Here is a 20526-nt window from a genome sequence, read left to right on the forward strand (position 1 = left end):
TAAGTCGTCAATGCCGGAGTCAGAAATTCTATTTTCATGACGTTTATTTAAATGACAATAAATCGGTGAAAGATAATGCCAAAATATTCAAATACATAAAACATATAACTTTAGAAAATATTATCAGCTAACAATAATATGTATCTAGCCGAGTTCTACCTGGACAATATTTGTATTTACATAAGGACTATATTATTTTTATTTATAAAACCAACCATTCCGAAAGAAACATTCGTGCAAAACACCTGAAGCTGGCCCTTTCACACCAAAGTTAAGCAAAATGCGCATTCAATACCATGTTTTGTATCAGTTCATGATCTGTCCATATAACTATCAAACAATATCAGTCAGATGTAAATAAATGAATTATATTAATAACAGAGTAGAGCTGAAATAATAAAGAGTATTATCAGCAGTCTTTGTAACTGTTCATGTGTTGTCAATCACGTTACACGAAAATGTAAAATGTGAATATATAGTAGTCAATCAAATCGGATTATGATTGTGCCCATACGAAACATGTAGCTCATTCTTATTCTAAGTAATATAAAAATGAATAAAGCCTATTGGACCATGTTATAAGGTTAGTAAGTGTAATGTCAGTGAGAAATCATCTGAGCAGGGTCATATGAAATTAGCTGATGCTCAAAACAATATTTGTTTATTTATTTATTGGTTTATTTATTTATGTATTTATATATTTACTTGCTGTCGATGACTTAATATATGTACAATAATTTTACTTATATAATGGTGTTCAGGTAATGTGGGATGAACCTGAGTTCCCGGATAACCACCGGCATTGGCAAGGCACGGACAAACTTTTCCCCGATTGACGTACAAATTGGCACACAGTATCAAATGGCCTTAACCGAGCTTAATACTCCACAAAGGGTCCTATAATGACATGGGAAGGAACCTTCACTTAGCGTGAGAATATGGAATTGTACATCTTACAACTGATCCACATCCTGCCTTCCTATTATAGAAAACAGGTCTCAGTGACTTACCTGACTGTTACATCAGCAGAACACACACTCCAGCAAATGTTCATTGTACAAGATCAAAAAAGGGAATAAAAACCGAATTAAACTAAAGCACTGACAACTTTGTGATAAATTGTAAATGAACAGCCGAAAACTGATAAACTATCCACGTCAGGCGGAGGTCAGGCCTCGAGGAATCATAGCTAGAATCCGATCATTTACAGGAACGTAATACCGACTAAATACAACAAACATGCATGTAATGTGTTAAAATGGTAGATTTCACCAAGCACCGTGATTATAATAGAATGGTTTGGGTGGTCAGAGATGTCGAACATACCTGTACGAATTTAAACAAAAAAAAAATCCAAATCCATCACAGTTGCTGAAAAAATACGTAAATTCAACATATATGATAATTTTAGCTTAAAGATATAAAGTTGAAATCCATCACAGCTTCATGAAAAGCACATTACAGAAATCCACAAATGGGTCTATTCTCCCAAGACGGAAATATGTAATGGTTCCTACGTTCAGACCACATGAGGCATAAACTTTTTAGATAACTTTGACTACATCAACATCACGGACATCAAAATTAGCTTGACAGTGAACTATCTACATGATTGCCGCCAAGTCAATAGGCGGTAACAAAAGGAAACAATAAGCGTTAAAAAAATATGGTTCCGGTAAATTGTAGTCAGTGGCAAGTACATTGCAAATATTTTTGTGTGACAACGTGTACCCTTAGTTGAAACATATCTGATACAAAATATTACAAAAAAAACAACAGCACCAGAATCATAAGACAGATGATTTTCAGAAATAATTGTCTGTCTGAAGAGACCTGTCCTTTTAATCAAATCATTTCAGGAATATTAAAAGCAAACATGATGCCAAGATCAGCACAGGGTTAAAAACTGCCCTCTCGCACTTTGAAATCGAGTCTCCTGTGGTTGGATTTTGAGATGGTACAGATTGATCACTTATTGTAGTGGGAGGTACCACATCGGTACAGTTTGCTCCTTGAAACCCACTGTCACATCTACAGGAGTTAGGGCTTATACACGTTCCTTGAGACGAGCAGTTATTTACCGATGAACAAATTGGAGTCTCACACGTCGTACCAAACCATCCAGAAAAACAGTCACATTTGTTAGGACCGGAGCAATCACCGTGCCCTTGGCACATGCTGACATCGGCACAATCATACTCTCCACACTTCGGTCCTGCCCAACCTGAGTGACACCCGCATGTGTTCTGTCCAATGCAGTCCCCTCTCCCACTGCAGCTGTTAACCTTTGAGCAGTCGAAGATCATGTGACCTTGGAAAGGTTGCACATCGAGGCTGTAAACATCCGGATCTTCTTCTCGGTCGTACACGCGCGCGTAAATTTCCGATAAAACCGTTGTACCCCACCAATTATTCTCAGCATTTATTGATCCAACTAAAGAGCCACCGGGGTGCTCCACTTCCACATACGCCTCCAACCTGGATCTGGGGTTATCGAAATTGTTATCATTCAGCCTGTATTTACCAGATTTAATTCGAACGGTGGCCAAACTAGAGTAACTTTGTGTTATGTTGTTGTGGGTAAATTCGCCAGAGAAGATTTCAGACGGCGATGATCGAAGTTCCACCACACATTCCCCAGACACAGAGTTAAATATGTTACCATCTACATGAACTTTTCTCCATTTGTCAGTTGACGCCTGTGTCTCTGATAGTTCCGCTCTGACGAGCAGCAGGCAATCTGACTGGTCTCCGCCAGCCTTGAACTCATTGTTTTCTACCTCCACACTCACGTTGTTCACTGCCCAAACGGCTACAGGTCCACCGTGCTCAAAAACGTTGTCGACAATCGACACAGATCTGTTTTCGTTTAAAGGCCTTTGTAAACGTTGAGGAGCGATTACCTCAACCGACAATGAGCCAACGGTGTTATTCTTCATGGTATTTCCCCGTACATTTACGAATGATGGACCCAGGTTACTCTGGGTTTTAATTTTTAGTCCATCGTCGTTGTGATGATTTTCCACAATCGAATTTTCAACAATGACACTTTGAGAAACCAGGTGATCATAACTATACTTAATATTTATTCCCGCAGACGAACTGCTGGAGATATTGACATGAACTACCTTCACAAGTCCGAACTTTGACTGAATATGAATTCCATTGTTTCCACTATTAAGCACAGTTACGTTCGCAACACCTCTGCTTCCCAAAGATTGGATTTGAACTCCATCGTATAACGAGTCCCTGATGACCGACCCTCCAAAGTCAAACTGGGCGTAGGGAGCGGTGATTACGACTCCTGTACTTTTGGTATTGGAAAGTTCCACTTCGGACATGTGGACTTTCAGGGAATCTATTCTTAGTCCGTGTTCAGTGTCGTTTATCATCACATTCTGCAGCCGAGAAACTGGAAATAGTAGAGTATGAGTTTTAGTTAGTGAAAGATTTCTTTTTTTCACTGTGATTAAACAACACTAGAGAGATTTAGAAAGGATGTGTTACACATTCTGTAACACACTCTTGCGACTACTTGTACATGTAAATGGAAAGTTGTACTGGGGTAAATGTCTAATAATTTCTCACCGAAAACATGTATTTTTAATTTTCTCAGCACAGGTCACGTCTTATATCTTCTCATGCCCGGCGATGAACGTACTACTAATCTTACGTGGAAGAAAAACATCAATATTATGAAGTCATATGACTTACAATCGTTAAGTTCACTGGATGCTCTGTCAACACCCCCATAACACGAAACAATCACATCTTCAGCGTGGGTACACAACGTCCTGTTAACAACATCGTCGTGCGGACATTCAAGTAAAGAGTTCTCGGTTCCTAGGCACTGCAGGCCGGAGAGCCAGATCGGTCCAGAGCCCGGCTTGTTCGAAGAAAAAAATTCCACATCATCCAATTGACTGCAGAAAAAAAGGATTGTCCAAACAAATTAATAGCTTAAAAACTCATATGGTGAAACCCAGTGGATCTCAAAATCAAATTCATGCTTGTCCAATCATATATTTTTGCAATGCCCGTTTGTTTAGTTATTCGATTTTCTCTTAAACAGCATTTGATAATTTTACTTTGACCTCAAAAAGGAACCTTATAACTTATTAGAAAATAACATTAATTAAACCTCACAATGTCACTTTAGTTTTACCAAGGATACCGCACATTCCCTGCGAGTAACACGTTTTTCGTGAGAGGAGTAGGCCTATATCATACTGACGTATATTAAAAACTCACCTGTATCCAAACGATCTACACGCGACTATCGCATCAAGTGCATCAAAGTCCTTGGAGCATATAGTCCCATATTGTCCTTGACGGAGAATCTCTACGCGTCCGCTTCCCCAATACTGGGAATCCATTAGACGGAGGTCATTAGCCTGGTCACGTGATGCTGCTCATAAGAAAACAACTTCTTTATTAAACGCTCACAATAGATGAGACTGTTTTTGTTGAAAATTAAAACGTTATATGTTAGAAAATTTTATTTTTACATCCTTTTAGCATTTTTAAACAACAATTTGTAAACACTCCACATTCATAATTCTTCACTGACCACAGAATATGATTTCCATACTTACAACGTTTGAAGTAAACTCCGCGCCAAGCGTTAGATTCGGGAACAAGTCTTGCCTTTTCTCCATCAAGGCTGCCGACGCTGAGAATTCCTGTAAACGATGGAGAAACAGAGATGTTGCTAAGTTAGTAATACTAGGTCTTGTGTAAATGTCTATTATTTAATGGACACTGACAACAATCGTTGACTCACTAAATTTATGTGCCATTTTTAAGCAGTCATTGACTTTACTGGGAAGGAACTCTCTCTGGGGATGTCAGTCAACATGTAAGAAATTGAACCAACATGTAAAGTAGCATTATATCCGATACGAGATACACGTGCATCTCACACGTATTATTACTACCAAACAACAACTTCATAAAGTTTGTTTTGTGCAAAAAAGTGCGAAATAGTGTAAGTCGCCAATATCACTGTTGTGGTAATGGTGAGTTATTTACCTTTGGCGTAGATTCCTGTGTTGAGTGGAAACTGAAGGGTCACACCAGGTTGAATTGTTAAAGACCCGCCTTCCCTGAATGGACGTAAAAATAACTTTGTCTCAAAAATATACAGCAAACCTCATGGCAGCTTCCGAATCATCGATAGACATGTGTACATATTTTATTCACTTAAAAAGAAATCGTGACATGAGGTGTTAACTGGCTTCATATCTATATATTTGTACGACTTTGAAATCAAGTATTAAAATTACTTCAATCGAATTGTCAATATGACCTTTATCGACAGCGGCAAATAATGCCCATCCCCGGTTCGTACAAAAACGTATTCCATTATCCCAACCTAGTCAAACGACATACACTTGCAAAAAATATCCATAAACCCTTAAAGCACTCACTCAATGTATATGGATCTTCGAATGACAACAGACTGTGAGACAGCGACTACTCCATCTATCTTTCCTCCGTAGGCACCGTCAGTGTCGAACTGGGCAGTAGAAGGGGACAGCAGGTCTTTTGACGTGTCTGACAAACGGTATGGGAAGTATTCTACTCTTGCCAATCTCATGTCCTTTTCAAATGCACACATTCTTTCCGTTATGTTATTCAAATCGGAAGAACCCCAGTAGCACCGTTTCGCACTGAAAACATTGTCTTCTGTAAATGCAGGTACAGAGATCTCGCACTGGGCAATTGGGTTGACAAACGTGTTGTCGTCCATGACAATGCCATACGCCTGAACACAAATAGTGTTGGAAACCTGGCCGTTAGTAAAGGAATTGCCGGAAAGCTCAACATCGAACACAGCATTGCTTCCTCTGTACTCTACTACACAATACCCCGCAATATCGTCAAATATGTTACCGCTCACTCTCACTTTAAGGTCTTTAGGACTGGGTCCATCAAAATAGACTGTAGACACGGCAGCTCTTGACATGGACACATGGTTATCTTCGAACTTGATGGTGTTTTTGAAACCTGATCCTAATATCGCCTGCAAGATAGGGGAGAAGTTTTCCACAAATCTGTTGGACGTCATCGTCAAGTTGAACGCTTTTCCTGGCAGGTATTTGTTGTTCACGCTGATAAGGTAGCTGTTCCAATAGTTTCCCGTGAATGTGTTATTTACAATGTTCCATACGTTATGTGCGTTATTAACGACGCCGATGTTTATCACCGTGGAGCCGAGTAGTGCTCCCCCTGGTCCTATCAATGACGTATTATGATTGCTGACTGAGCTGTGTTTCAGGTTAAATTCAATTTCGCCATTGTTTCCATCCCATGCATCTACTCGAATGCAATTTTCTGAATTGTCGTACATATCAGTGCTAGTAATGTCTAATTTGCCGGCTGGTCGTTTATTGACTAAAATTCCTCGTTTCGATTTAGAGATAACACACCTGGAAATACTCAAGTCCGAGATATTGGTGACTAGTAAGCCGTTGTCTTCATTGTACATCAGTTCACAGTCTGTAATTTTCAACGACTGTTTCGCATTGCCCAGGTTGTAGTAAATACCAGATTTGGTGTTGTTTCTTGCTCGTAGTCCAGTCATTGAGGATACATTATGACTGGGTCCCCAAGCGAATGTAAAGCCAGACCCTGCGGAGTAGTCTGAGGTGACGTGGTCCAACTGTACATACATACCGCTTAAGAATAGCCCATGTTCCGTGTCGTTTAGCACAAGGTGCTGCATTTGAGATAGAGGACCTCCCGACGTAACATCCCTTCGGACCACTAGAAATTTCGAAAACAAATGATTAAGTCTCATGCTAATCTTTCTGTTTATTATAATATGAATATTGCTACTATTATTATCTCTAGGAGATTTGCTTCCATGTTAACAACAATATACATGTAGGAAGAAGGCACAAGTCTCGCAAAGTCAGACGGACTATTTATGACAGATAAGCTAATGATGATGTAAGATTTATTTATTTATTTATTTATTTGATTGTGGCGTTACGTTATCCTCAAAAATTCTACACGTGACCGTTGTATACATTATTATAAAAGAAAAGCCTCCAGTGTGTCTTACCAGCTGCCTGCTCAAACCTCACTCCTCCCCACTTCACGCCCTCTCGTTCTGGCAAGAACTTCACTGGATGAGTGGCATTACCCATTATCATTAGTCTTCCTGCAAAAAGATTTTCAGATATAAGAATATTATTTTCAGATCCTACTAGCTGAAGATTTTTGGGTAGATGGGGAGAGACAGACTTCGATGTAACTGTAGCTAATTTTTTTATTGTATGTGATACTGTTTGTTTCGAGTTTAACGTCGCTTTCAACAATATTTTGATCATGTCACCAGCACGTCATTTTACATTTTCCGGGTCCATATGCCCATATACTATTATACAATGCAGTGCTAAATCCATGAAATTCGACATTTGTATACCAAAGTCGATTATGGCAAGATCCATCAAATGCTGTCCGGTTCATACTTCACGTATGTATGCCACTGGAACCCAGTACACTGACAGCGGAGGGATCGGTAGTTCGCTTACGCCCTTATGCTCAAGGCAAAAATGCAGTGCATACTCCAAGTGTTGGAGTATTGGCATCAGGCTAAACACGACCACCCGCAGGCTGCTGTCAGACCTTCCCATTTTACGGCCGGAGAGAAAGCCAGCATGAGCTGGACTTGAACTCAGAGCTACCGTATTGGTGAGAGGCGCCTGTGCCATTACGCTGCACTAGCGCGCTAACCAATAACCATGTTGGCAGCTTTCAAAAGCTGTTGACACATATTGTGCAAAGGCATTAAATAGAAATACATATACTTATAAAACTAAGCTTTAAAACAGTGGGGCTTCCGTGGCTAAGTCGGTTAGCGCGCTATTGCAGCGTAATGACCCAGGAGCCTCTGAATGCGGCCGCAGTGAGTTCAAGTCCAGTTCATGCTGGCTTCCTCTCCGGCCGTATGTGGGAAGGTCTGTCAGCAACATGCCAATGGTCGTGGCTTTCCACCGGGCTTTGCCCCGTTTCCACCCACCATAATGCTGGCCGCCGTCGTATAAGTGAAATATTCTTGAGTGCGGCGTAAAACACCAATCAAATAAATAAATAAATTTAAAACTGTAGTCAAAAACTAATATTTAACTGTGAATGTTAAGCTAGATCTGCTAAAACATATTTCGATTCACCTACAGTGGCTCGGACGTCAGCATATTATGGTCAGCGAAGACTTACCTTGAACCACCATAGCTAATCCTGCTTGGAATAGCACCTCCACTCCAGCTTGCATAGTCAGACTGCCATCTACCGGGACCCTGATGTCTGATATGACCTTGTAGGGACTGCCGGATAAACTGAGCAGTATATCTCCAGTAACCAGTCCACCTATTTCTCCGGCTGGCGTGACAAACACGGATTCAGAGCAATCGGGGCCTTTGAAGCCAGCATCACATTCGCATATGTCTGGAGTGACGCATGTTCCTTGAGACGAGCAATTCTTTACCGCAGCACAGACTGCCGTGTCACAAGCCGGCCCAGACCATCCGGTGTGACAGTCACATTTATTGGCACCGACACAGTCACCCTGCAGAAAACAGAAATTTACGGCCGAACAGTCCGGCTGGTCGCACTCAGTGCCAGTCCAACCAGAGTAACAGCTGCAAGTGTCTTTCTCGACGCAACCTCCGTTGTTGTTGCAAGATTTGACGCCGGAGCAGTCAAAGACCGCGCCATTTCTAAAGGGTTGCACAATGAGCCTGTACAGGGATGGGTCATCTGCCTGATCGTGGACGCGTGCGGATATTTCAGACAAATCTGTAGTACCCCACCAGTTGTTCTCTGCGTGTATAACGGAGTTTGGGGCAAAACTCATAGGATTTACTTTAACTTCTATGCTTGTGTTTGGGTTGTTGAAGGAGTTATCTGTCAGATTGTACATCGAAGACCATAGCATCAAACTGGCGTCACTGGAAGAGCATTGTAAAATGTTATTGTTGACAAACTCCCCAGAAAATATTTCCGATGCAGGAGATTTCAGTTCCACAACACATTTACCTGACACAGAATTAAACGTATTACCAGCAACACGAACTTCCTTCCACGAGTCAGAATCCCTCTGGACCTCGAATAATTCAGTGGAGATGAGCAGCAGGCAACCAAATTTGTCACCGCCTGACTTGAACTCGTTATCTTCTACCTTCACACCCACGTTATTCACAGCCCTAACAGTCACAAATCCACTGTGGGCAAAAACGTTGTCTACAATCGACAAAGATCTGTCATCATAATAAGATTTTGGCAGATGCCTTGGCGAGGCGATAGAAATATCCACTGAGCCAAACGTATTATTGTTCATTGTATTGCCCCGAACGTTTACGAATGATGGACCCAGGTTACTCTGGGTTTTAATTTTTAGTCCATCGTCGTAGTGATGATTTTCCACGATCGAATGTTCAACAATGACACTTTGAGGAACCCGGGAATCATAACCAAACATGATATTTATTCCCGCCGCTGAACTTCTCGAGACATTGACATTAGCTACCTTCACAAGTCCGAACTTTGACTGAATATGAATTCCGTTGTTTCCACTATTAAGCACAGTTACGTTAGCAACACCTCTGCTTCCCAAAGATTGGATTTGAACTCCATCGTATAACGAGTCCCTGATGACCGACCCTCCAAAGTCAAACTGGGCGTAGGGAGCGGTGATTACGACTCCTGTACTTTTGGTATTGGAAAGTTCCACTTCGGACATGTGGACTTTCAGGGAATCTATTCTTAGTCCTTGTTCAGTGTCGTTTATCATCACATTCTGCAGCCGAGAAACTGGAAACAGTAGAGTATGAGTTTTAGTTAGTGAAAGATTTCTTTTTTTCACTGTGATTAAACAACACTAGAGAGATTTTAGAGAGAATGTGTTATACATTCTGTAACACACTCTTGCGACTACTTGTACATGTAAATGGAAAGTTGTAAATGTCTAATAATTTCTCACCGAAAACATGTATTTTTAATTTTCTCAGCACAGGTCACGTCTTATATCTTCTCATGCCCGGCGATGAACGTACTACTAATCTTACGTGGAAGAAAAACATCAATATTATGAAGTCATATGACTTACAGTCGTTAAGTTCACTGGATGCTCTGTCAACACCCCCATAACACGAAACAATCACATCTTCAGCGTGGGTACACAACGTCGTGTTAACAACATCGTCGTGCGGACATTCAAGTAAAGAGTTCTCGGTTCCTAGGCACTGCAGGCCGGAGAGCCAGATCGGTCCAGAGCCCGGCTTGTTCGAAGAAACAAATTCCACATCATCCAGTTGACTGCAGAAAAAAAGGATTATCCAAACAAGTTAATAGCTTAAAAACTCATATGGTGAAACCCAATGGATCTCAAAATCAAATTCATGCTTGTCCAATCATATATTTTTGCAATGCCCGTTTGTTTAGTTATTCGATTTTCTCTTAAACAGCATTTGCTAGTTTTACTTTGACCTCAAAAATGAACTCTTATAACTTATTAGAAAATAACATTAATTAAACCTCACAGTGTCACTTTAGTTTTACCAAGGATACCGCACATTCCCTGCGAGTAACACGTTTTTCGTGAGAAGAGTAGGCCTATATCATACTGACGTATATTAAAAACTCGCCTGTATCCAAACGATCTACACGCGACTATCGCATCAAGTGCATCAAAGTCCTTTGAGCATATAGTCCCATATTGTCCTTGACGGAGAATCTCTACGCGTCCGCTTCCCCAATACTGGGAATCCATTAGACGGAGGTCATTAGCCTGGTCACGTGATGCTGCTCATAAGAAAACAACTTCTTTATTAAACGCTCACAATAGATGAGACTGTTTTTGTTGAAAATTAAAACGTTATATGTTAGAAAATTTTATTTTTACATCCTTTTAGCATTTTTAAACAACAATTTGTAAACACTCCACATTCATAATTCTTCACTGACCACAGAATATGATTTCCATACTTACAACGTTTGAAGTAAACTCCGCGCCAAGTCGTAGATTCGGGAACAAGTCTTGCCTTTTCTCCATCAAGGCTGCCGACGCTGAGAATTCCTGTAAACGATGGAGAAACAGAGATGTTGCTAAGTTAGTAATACTAGGTCTTGTGTAAATGTCTATTGTTTAATGCACACTGACAACAATCGTTGACTCACTAAATTTATGTGCAATTTTTAAGCAGTCATTGACTTTACTGGGAAGGAACTCTCTCTGGGAATGTCAGTCAACATGTAAGAAATTGAACCAACATGTAAAGTAGCATTACATCCGATACGAGATACACGTGCATCTCACACGTATTATTACTACCAAACAACAACTTCATAAAGTTTGTTTTGTGCAAAAAAGTGCGAAATAGTGTAAGTCGCCAATATTACTGTTGTGGTAATGGTGAGTTATTTACCTTTGGCGTAGATTCCTGTGTTGAGTGGAAACTGAAGGGTCACACCAGGTTGAATTGTTAAAGACCCGCCTTCCCTGAATGGACGTAAAAATAACTTTGTCTCAAAAATATACAGCAAACCTCATGGCAGCTTCCGAATCATCGATAGACATGTGTACATATTTTATTCACTTAAAAAGAAATCGTGACATGAGGTGTTAACTGGCTTCATATCTATATATTTGTACGACTTTGAAATCAAGTATTAAAATTACTTCAATCGAATTGTCAATATGACCTTTATCGACAGCGGCAAATAATGCCCATCCCCGGTTCGTACAAAAACGTATTCCATTATCCCAACCTAGTCAAACGACATACACTTGCAAAAAATATCCATAAACCCTTAAAGCACTCACTCAATGTATATGGATCTTCGAATGACAACAGACTGTGAGACAGCGACTACTCCATCTATCTTTCCTCCGTAGGCACCGTCAGTGTCGAACTGGGCAGTAGAAGGGGACAGCAGGTCTTTTGACGTGTCTGACAAACGGTATGGGAAGTATTCTACTCTTGCCAATCTCATGTCCTTTTCAAATGCACACATTCTTTCCGTTATGTTATTCAGATTGGAAGAACCCCAGTAGCACCGTTTCGCACTGAAAACATTGTCTTCTGTAAATGCAGGTACAGAGATCTCGCACTGAGCAACTGGGTTCATAAACATGTTGTCGTCCATGACAATGCCATACGCCTGAACACAAATAGTGTTGAAAACCTGGCTGTTAGTAAAGGAATTGCCGGAAAGCTCAACATCGAACACAGCATTGCTTCCTCTGTACTCTACTACACAATACCCCGCAATATCGTCAAATATGTTACCGCTCACTCTCACGTTAAGGTCTTTAGGACTGGGTCCATCAAAATAGACAGTAGACACGGCAGCTCTTGACATGGACACATGGTTATCTTCGAACTTGATGGTGTTTTTGAAACCTGATCCTAATATCGCCTGCAAGATAGGGGAGAAGTTTTCCACAAATCTGTTGGACGTCATCGTCAAGTTGAACGCTTTTCCTGGCAGGTATTTGTTGTTCACGCTGATAAGGTAGCTGTTCCAATAGTTTCCCGTGAATGTGTTATTTACAATGTTCCATACGTTATGTGCGTTATTAACGACGCCGATGTTTATCACCGTGGAGCCGAGTAGTGCTCCCCCTGGTCCTATCAATGACGTATTATGATTGCTGACTGAGCTGTGTTTCAGGTTAAATTCAATTTCGCCATTGTTTCCATCCCATGCATCTACTCGAATGCAATTTTCTGAATTGTCGTACATATCAGTGCTAGTAATGTCTAATTTGCCGGCTGGTCGTTTATTGACTAAAATTCCTCGTTTCGATTTAGAGATAACACACCTGGAAATACTCAAGTCCGAGATATTGGTGACTAGTAAGCCGTTGTCTTCATTGTACATCAGTTCACAGTCTGTAATTTCCAATGACTGTTGTGCAGCGCCGAGATTGAAGTAAATACCAGATTTGGTGTTGTTTCTTGCTCGAAGTCCGGTCATTGAGGATACAGCTGGGTTGGGTCCCCAAGCAAATGTAAAACCCGAATCACTTGAATAATCCGAGGTGACATTGTTCAGCTGTACGAACACTCCGTTCACTGTCAATCCACTCTGTGTGCTATTCATCAACAGGTTTTGCACCATGGACAAGGGATCTCCTGTAAAGACATGTGTTACTGTAAGACCGACTGAATTTGTGATTATCTTTAATCGTTCACTTGATAAAGCTACTGTTTTTAAGGGAACATTGTACAATATACATTATATGATGACACACTGACACTTGTAAGTAAGGGATTCTCTAACATTTACGTCTTGCCAGGAGAATAAAGGAGTATACGGATGAAAACCCCAACCACATGTATACAAGGGTGTAAAGTATAATAAATTTTGTGACACATTCAGTAATTTGGAAATCGGATAAATATATATCTCACACACGAAAGGTGTACATGTTCGAATGTCCATGTTACCCACCCGTTTGCTGTTCAAATCGCACTCCGGTCCACCTTTGCCCGGCAATCGTTGGCAGGAATTTCACCGGATGACTGGTGTTTCCCAAAATAGTAATTTTACCTGTAAAAATACATGTTTATTTTTACAAAATGAACGTTTATTGGTTATCTGTTTACTGGTGATTTTTTTCTTTGCAAAATTTTATCTTTGTAAACCATTGATAGATATTACGAACTCTACATTTATAAATAATCTTTTATTATAATTCATGTATGATGTTTACTAAAATTAATATGCAAAAAGACCACAGGATGAAGAGTCAGACGAGATCAGAACAACGAATGGGCAGTTGACAAATGGGCAGTTGACAAATGGTCACATGTAATTATCAATTTACCTCAATTGCGACGTTCTAAAACATCATAGCGACATTCACGTGCCCACACATACCTAAGTCTTACGTATTAACATATTTTGCAACCATATACAGCAAAACTTCTCAACACGAGACAACTTACCTTGTGACCGCAGTCCAGTGCTTTGTGGAAAATGAAGTTCCACTCCAGCTTCTATTGTCAAACTGCCACTTGGCGATACCAGTATGTCGGACGTAACAGTGTAGGGACTGCGTGATAAGATGATAGCCATGTCCCCATGCATAACACCTCCTATTTCTCCTCGGGGAAGAGGAGTTGTAGCGACTGTCGTTGGTGTATGTGTGGTAGTTGGAGGAGTTGTTGTTGTAGTTGTTGTCGTTGGTGTACGTGTAGTAGTTGGAGGAGTTGTTGTTATAGTTGTTGTCGTTGGTTTACGTGTAGTAGTTGGAGGAGTTGTTGTTGTAGTGGCTGTCGTTGGTGTACGTGTAGTAGTTGGAGGAGTTGTTGTTGTCGTTGTAGTCGAAGTTGTGGTTTTCGTTGCTATTGTTGATTTAGATGCAACAGTTGAAGTCGACGTCGAGGTGGTAGTTTCTGCGCAGGTGGGTTTCTGGCGGCCAAAGTCGCATATGCATTCGTCTGGTCCAATGCACGTTCCACTGGATGAGCAGTTTTCCACGCCCGTACAAGTTGGCTCTTCTCCAAATGGTTCGACACTAATTTGCGGTAATGCAGCATCTTTATCTTTATCAAACACTGTTTTCTTGACTTCAGCAATAACATTTGTTCCCCAGCGATTGTTTGAGAAATCCAACACTTCGGAGGAAAATCCAGTCTTGTTAAATCTAACATTATACTTTGCAACTGGGTTCTCAAAAATATTGTACTGTGCAAGTATATTGGGGAGTTTCAAGCTTAGTACAGTTTCACCACTATTGTTCCTCAAAACGTTTTTATTAAATTCGAGATTTGTAGGTTGATATGGGTTCGATTCTAAAGTGATCACCTGGCTGCCCTTGTTTTCAATAAATGTATTCCGTACAAAATCGATGTCGCAGTTTGCCGATTGATCGTTATAGAAGTCAACAGCTACTAAACACCTAAAGAACCTATTCTCTTCAGCGAGGTATGTTGATAGACTTGCGTAAATAGAGCTTTCAAGACAGATACCCATGATATCGCTGAAGTCGTTACTTGCAATCCGCACAGATGAGAACTGGTTAGAAGCAATTGAAATACCTCTGGTAGGAACAGTTGGATGTCCTTGGAAAGAATTTCCGACAATGTTAAGAGGACATAGAAACGGAGAGGAAGTGGTATCTGTACCGATGTATAGCTCGGTCGACAGTGAAAAGACATTGTTTTGAATGGATGCCATGCTGCATTTTTCCCTGAAAGTGAGCCTAACTCCAAATCCGGCAACGTTTCTTAACAGTCGGCTATTGCGGAGAGCAAAGCTGTCTATCCAACCCGAGATGTCGATCGAGCGACTTTTACTTCCATATATGTCGCAATTATCGATGGTTATGCTAGAATTCAACCTTGGGGTGCTTTGTAATGACAAGGCCATGGAATTGTTTTGTAAGCTAGAATCTCTCAGTTGAATAATCAGTTCAGCTGGCGATGAGAGGAAAGATGATATACCGATGGCAGCTTGCATGCTGTTAGTTATACTGGAAGATTTCACCGTGATCTCTATTCGCGAATTATCCCGTGTTTGCGCTAGAATTCCGCGAACGTTGCCGTCAAAGGTGCAGTCTGTCACAAGCAGTGATAATCGTGTATGAACGACAGCATTGATTCCCGCATTAGCATTGGCTATATTAACACTGGTTAGGTTTACTGTTGACGTTGTGGTTGTATTTATTATCGCCAGAATGGGTTGAGTTGCGCCATTTATCACACTGTTTTTGAGCGAAAAATCTGAAAGCAAAATAGAAATGCTGACATTATCTGAAGAAAAAACGCGATAGTTGTTTGATACAAATATTAACACACTGAGATAGATTTTTACACACGGTTCCAGTTTAGCCCAATTTTCCTCTGGTTTTAAAGTGATTCTTAGTCAACTGTATCGAATTGTCCCATTCTGAAATATAAAGTGTACTTACGCAATCCTGTTATGTAAAATCCTGTCCAGCTACCGGCAACAGCATTACCAAACGTGATGATGCCCGACTTCTCACCGTTTCCTACGAAGGTTCCTGTAAATCAAGGAACACGGCATAGGTGAAACCTTATCTTTGTAAAACCAACCACTGTGACAAGCTGGTTTCCACGAAGAAATCAATGAGTATTTTGCGACATTTAAAGTTAAGTAGGAGTCTCCTTAACCGAAGGGGCTAGCACGCCAGCTTTGCGCATTGACTTAGGAGCCTCCCACAGATGCAGTCGCTGTGAGTTCAAGTCCAACTCTCACTGGCCTCTTCTCCTGTCGTACGTGGGAAGGTTCGACAGCAACCTACGGATGGTCGAAGGTTTTCCGCGGGCTCTGTCCGGTTTCCTCCCACCATAATGCCGGCTGCAGTCGTTTAAGTGAAATATTCTGAGAACGGCGTAAAACACCAATCAAATAAATAAATAAGGTGTGATCCTCAAATTTAAAGAATACTAGAGCTTCATTCAGTGTGTACATTACTTTAAATGAGATATTACTGAAAGTTTAGTTTGTCAAACCTCATGCATATTTATTTATGTAATCTAATTGACTTTTACTAAGACTTTTTAGTAAATGTAGACCAGCGATTAACACTATATTGCAATTAACATCATTGCATATATTTTTTTTACGTAAATGTGTTTTTGAAGAGTATAAATCTCTGGGAGCATCCCAATGAGCGTTATTACAAGGAAAAATACCTACCTTCCACAAAAATGCCACGCTCATCCAGAAATAGCAAGGTGCAGTTCCTCTCAATTGTCAGTGTTACTCCAGGGGGAATCCATATCGAAGAAGTCACTGTGATTTGACTGTGTGCAGGTATCGTGATGTCATTTGCTAGTTTGCCTCCGGCTTTCCCATTGGCTAATGTGAATCCCATTCCAACATCACCAGTATAGAGACTGGTAAGAGCGGAGTCGGTATAAAGAGGGAAAATGTCAATCATGGCGTAGAGAATGTTTACCGAGAATCCCCTTACACGAGACCTTGCGCGATTCGGGTCCGAAGTACCCCAGTAGTTGTAGGTAGCATTGATTAAAACGTTATTCCCAAATAGGGCAAGAGTTTCCAGATCATACTTTGCAGCAGGATTCATAAAAATATTGTTGTAAAACCTATTCGAAAACACTCGTTTAATTCGAACGCCCAGTTTCGTAGAGGTTTCGATCGTGTTTCCACTGAACTCTAGATCAGCAATATCTAGGTACACCGCGTAGGAACCAGACGACCCAGAGAACGTGTTTCGTCTAACAGCGACCTGCAAGCTTGGAGACACTAGTGTATGACTCATTTTAAAGTCAAGACCTCTACCGTTTCCAGTGAAAGTGTTGTCCTCTACTATAAACCTGCCTTGAATCTGATATTTACCGTCGATCGACATAGCACTGTAATCATTGGTGACTCCATTTCGAATGAACTTGTTGTTAGCGATGTACATGACTTCGTCTGGTGTGTTATGGCCGTACAAATCCATGCGAATGCCTGAAAACTTGTTATCTTCAAATGTGTTTCTTTCTAATACCCATCCTCCATAGTTATTCTGGCGATAAGACTTTAAAAAAATACCGTAAGCGTTGCGCCTAAAAACAGTATCTGTTATGTTGATGAAAAAAGAACTCTGTGCACCTCGGGAATCAAGCAGCAAGCCCGTTACGCTATTATCTTCTATGGTTGATGCCGTTAATTCAATTCTCACCTCAGATAAGCCATTAGTAAAAATTGGACTCCTTTCATTGTTTGAGATTGTTAATTTCCTTCCCTTGAAATTACATCCATTTGTTCTTGGGATAATTGCGATAGCTGCCTGGTAACTTATTGTGCAAAGTCCAACGACAACGTGAGGTTTTTCTGAAGTGGTAGAAACCTCTAGGCCAACTACACCATTGGTAATGGTAGTGTTAAACAGAACTTCCGTGACATCATCAATACTTCCTGACGACAACCTTACGCCAGTGGGGCACATGTCAAATAGACAACCACGAACACGGACGCCATCTGCCGGACCTTCAATACCCACAGCGGCTTGTATCATGTCAACATTCTCCAGGGTAAGTTCTACAAACAGAAGTGAATACCAGATAAATATTTGAGCATAATAACAAATATAACCCACTGGTAATGTTATTTTTTTAATGAGTTACCTTACATGCGTATAATTACGATACGAATCTTTCACAATTTTTTCCTTGTTCAAATTCATCTTGATTAAAGATGTGAAAAGCAATCACTTACTTCCGGTGTCATGGACGAGCAAGCCACGCCAACCAAATGATGAGTATGCGTAAATCATTTTATACCCAGTAAACAGGATTCTTTTCTCTAGCTGCCCATTCGCATTCACAATACCTATAATAAAAGCAGTTATTGTTTCATTAACATCTTGATTCTATGCAGCCTTAACAGTGTAATGAAACGTGGTTTGTAGAAAACATCTATTGTTGCAAAACATTGTTTATCGATATCGGCAAGGATACTGGCATCTTTAGCAGCACATAGACAGTTTACTTTGTTCTGAACCATGTAAAATAATGCAAAAAATAGCTTTACCTTTCTTTTGAAACACCCAAGCAGCAGTCGTTTCAACAGTAACAAATTCATTCATAGTAAGAAACATTTAGTCGACAAAGAGTTTATTCATAATGAATAATTCCCAGCTATTAAACAGATGAATAGTGCTTATACGAAATACCTTTCACTACCAAACCACCAACGGACTGCGCAAAAACAACGCGCACACCAGCCTCTATGGTCAGTGTGGCACCACTTTCAATCTCAATGTTTTCCATGACATAATACGGGCTCTTGTTTAATTCCCAGGTAGTGTCGGACTGTAAGTGAAACAATGGATCAATAACTAAAGCTAGGGCCTGTGAAATGTCATCAAGAGAGGTGTAAAAGACTTACATTATATACCAGAGAACTTCATTATCAAACACTCCCCTCCCCCATTATATCTTATCTCAGGCTTTGTCTATACCGCTTTACCATACGTATAGTTTTTTTATCCGCAATTATCTAGATCTTTTCTCCAACTTCAGCTGACAGCTGAATTAATGGTACGTTATGTTAATCTTAATTGTGTCCACTTTGCATGTTGTATGATGTGTAACCCAAGCATTCATTTGATATCTTTATTTGATTTCTGTTTAAATGTTTACTCAAGACCTCATGGAGTTAAGACCTTTGGTTGGTGGTTTCATGAAAGTTGACCCGAATCAGCTCAAGGTATGACAATACGCAACTGACTATCGTTTTGCTCAGCTCAAGGTTGCATGGGAGACAACTCTGCCATCGAAACGCGATCTCCCGTCGTCATATCTACTGGTGTAATATCTAATACGTCATTCGTAGTTGTACATTGCCTGTGCTACATAAAGCCTTCATCAAACACAAAATCATACCTGTATGGGATCCCTAACCTCTGTAAAGGCTGGGGAATAGGGAGGGTCTAGAATGCAGCCGTAGAGTTCCAGTTTCATCTGCGGGCCACCGCCTCCGGTCCATTCCACCGGGTTGACAACAACGTAGCGCGCCTGAAGGGTAAACAATCGGGGGTACTGCTGGTTAAATTTAGGAGATATAAGATCTCAACTAATAGGTTTTGTGAGCATCACCTATTAAACTGGCATTTCTGGCCAATAATCGTCTTATTGAGCCCCAATATTAAGACGAACGCCCGAATGCCGCCCTCCAAACCTGAAAACTCCTGACACATACGTGTATACAAAGAAACGCATGTCTGATGAAAATACGTTTCATTGTAAGGGAGAGGAAAGCCCGTCTGTTGTCAAAGATCTCGTTATCATACATAGCAGTTACTGTTCTATGTGGAATTCCACTTATTATTTACGTCAAGTATGACAATTTCACATGTTCCGTGCACTTAAAATAGTTATGTTTATACTGGATTACATCCGACTTCAATGGAATATGCGATTTCATTTGAGTGACATTTTGCGACCTGAAATTTTTAAATGTGTCTGAAAAAAAAACGTTTTTTTTTTTTTTCTTCGCGTTTTGTACTGTCCCATCTTGTGTAAAACGTAGCGGCCTCAAACCACAAAGGGACAGTACTCTTGCCGTGAGAACAAATTTGTGCTACTCTATTGTGGTATGCATCAAACACAAAAACGGATAGTTCTCACCATTACCATTGTTTTTTGTTTTTTTTTACCTATTAACCTTTTCTTTGTGCTAGTGTGTACTGTTGCTGTCCACAACCAAATGGACACATGCTAACACTCTGCATTTTTGTCAGGCTAGAATAAGTTGGGTGGTATATGTCGACTTGTGCACAACCGCTATGTTACATCTCTGCAACCCAACCTGCTCATATCGTCATTGATTGTAATAAAATGAACTCAAGCGAATGCTTGTTTTTGTTAAAAATGTGCAAAATGGACAAGAAAACAATAACATTCAAACTAATCTAAAATTGATAACGGATTTATTTAATATTCACAGTACCTTTATTCCTGGTGAAGAAAGTTCATAGGTGATGGCCAATTGGTCCCTTGTGTTTCCCACAAGTATATCACCGAGGTAAGT

At 40.5% G+C, this 20526-nt stretch overlaps 1 protein-coding gene across 1 annotated transcript; it reads right to left on the minus strand.

The window, feature by feature from the left end:
• Window positions 1-1850: 1850 nt before the first annotated feature.
• Window positions 1851-20524, minus strand: LOC135464136 (uncharacterized). The gene is made up of 21 exons (XM_064741632.1): window positions 20446-20524; window positions 19380-19511; window positions 18668-18806; window positions 18211-18324; window positions 16681-18033; window positions 15929-16021; window positions 13962-15740; window positions 13465-13563; window positions 11831-13145; window positions 11433-11506; window positions 10997-11083; window positions 10653-10809; window positions 10115-10323; window positions 8227-9819; window positions 7070-7168; window positions 5430-6768; window positions 5032-5105; window positions 4596-4682; window positions 4252-4408; window positions 3715-3923; window positions 1851-3412 (listed from the first exon to the last, which is right to left on the minus strand). Exons 2-21 carry the CDS (start codon window positions 19455-19457, stop codon window positions 1851-1853), a joined length of 10617 nt encoding a protein of 3538 aa, XP_064597702.1. The 5' UTR covers window positions 19458-19511; window positions 20446-20524.
• Window positions 20525-20526: the final 2 nt, after the last annotated feature.

The sequence above is a fragment of the Liolophura sinensis genome, chromosome 1 (genome assembly GCF_032854445.1).
Source record: "Liolophura sinensis isolate JHLJ2023 chromosome 1, CUHK_Ljap_v2, whole genome shotgun sequence".
NCBI classification, from domain to species: domain Eukaryota; kingdom Metazoa; phylum Mollusca; class Polyplacophora; order Chitonida; family Chitonidae; genus Liolophura; species Liolophura sinensis.

Bases quoted from the DNA above. Each gene is read 5' to 3' on its own strand.
- LOC135464136 (XM_064741632.1), bottom strand. From the start codon at position 19,457: ATGAAACTGGAACTCTACGGCTGCATTCTAGACCCTCCCTATTCCCCA. The intron at 15,741-15,928 runs GTAAGTACACTT...TTTTGCTTTCAG, and splicing joins ATTTTACATAACAGGATTGC to ATTTTTCGCTCAAAAACAGT. The intron at 10,810-10,996 runs GTAAGTATGGAA...TCTTATGAGCAG, and splicing joins CGGAGTTTACTTCAAACGTT to CATCACGTGACCAGGCTAAT.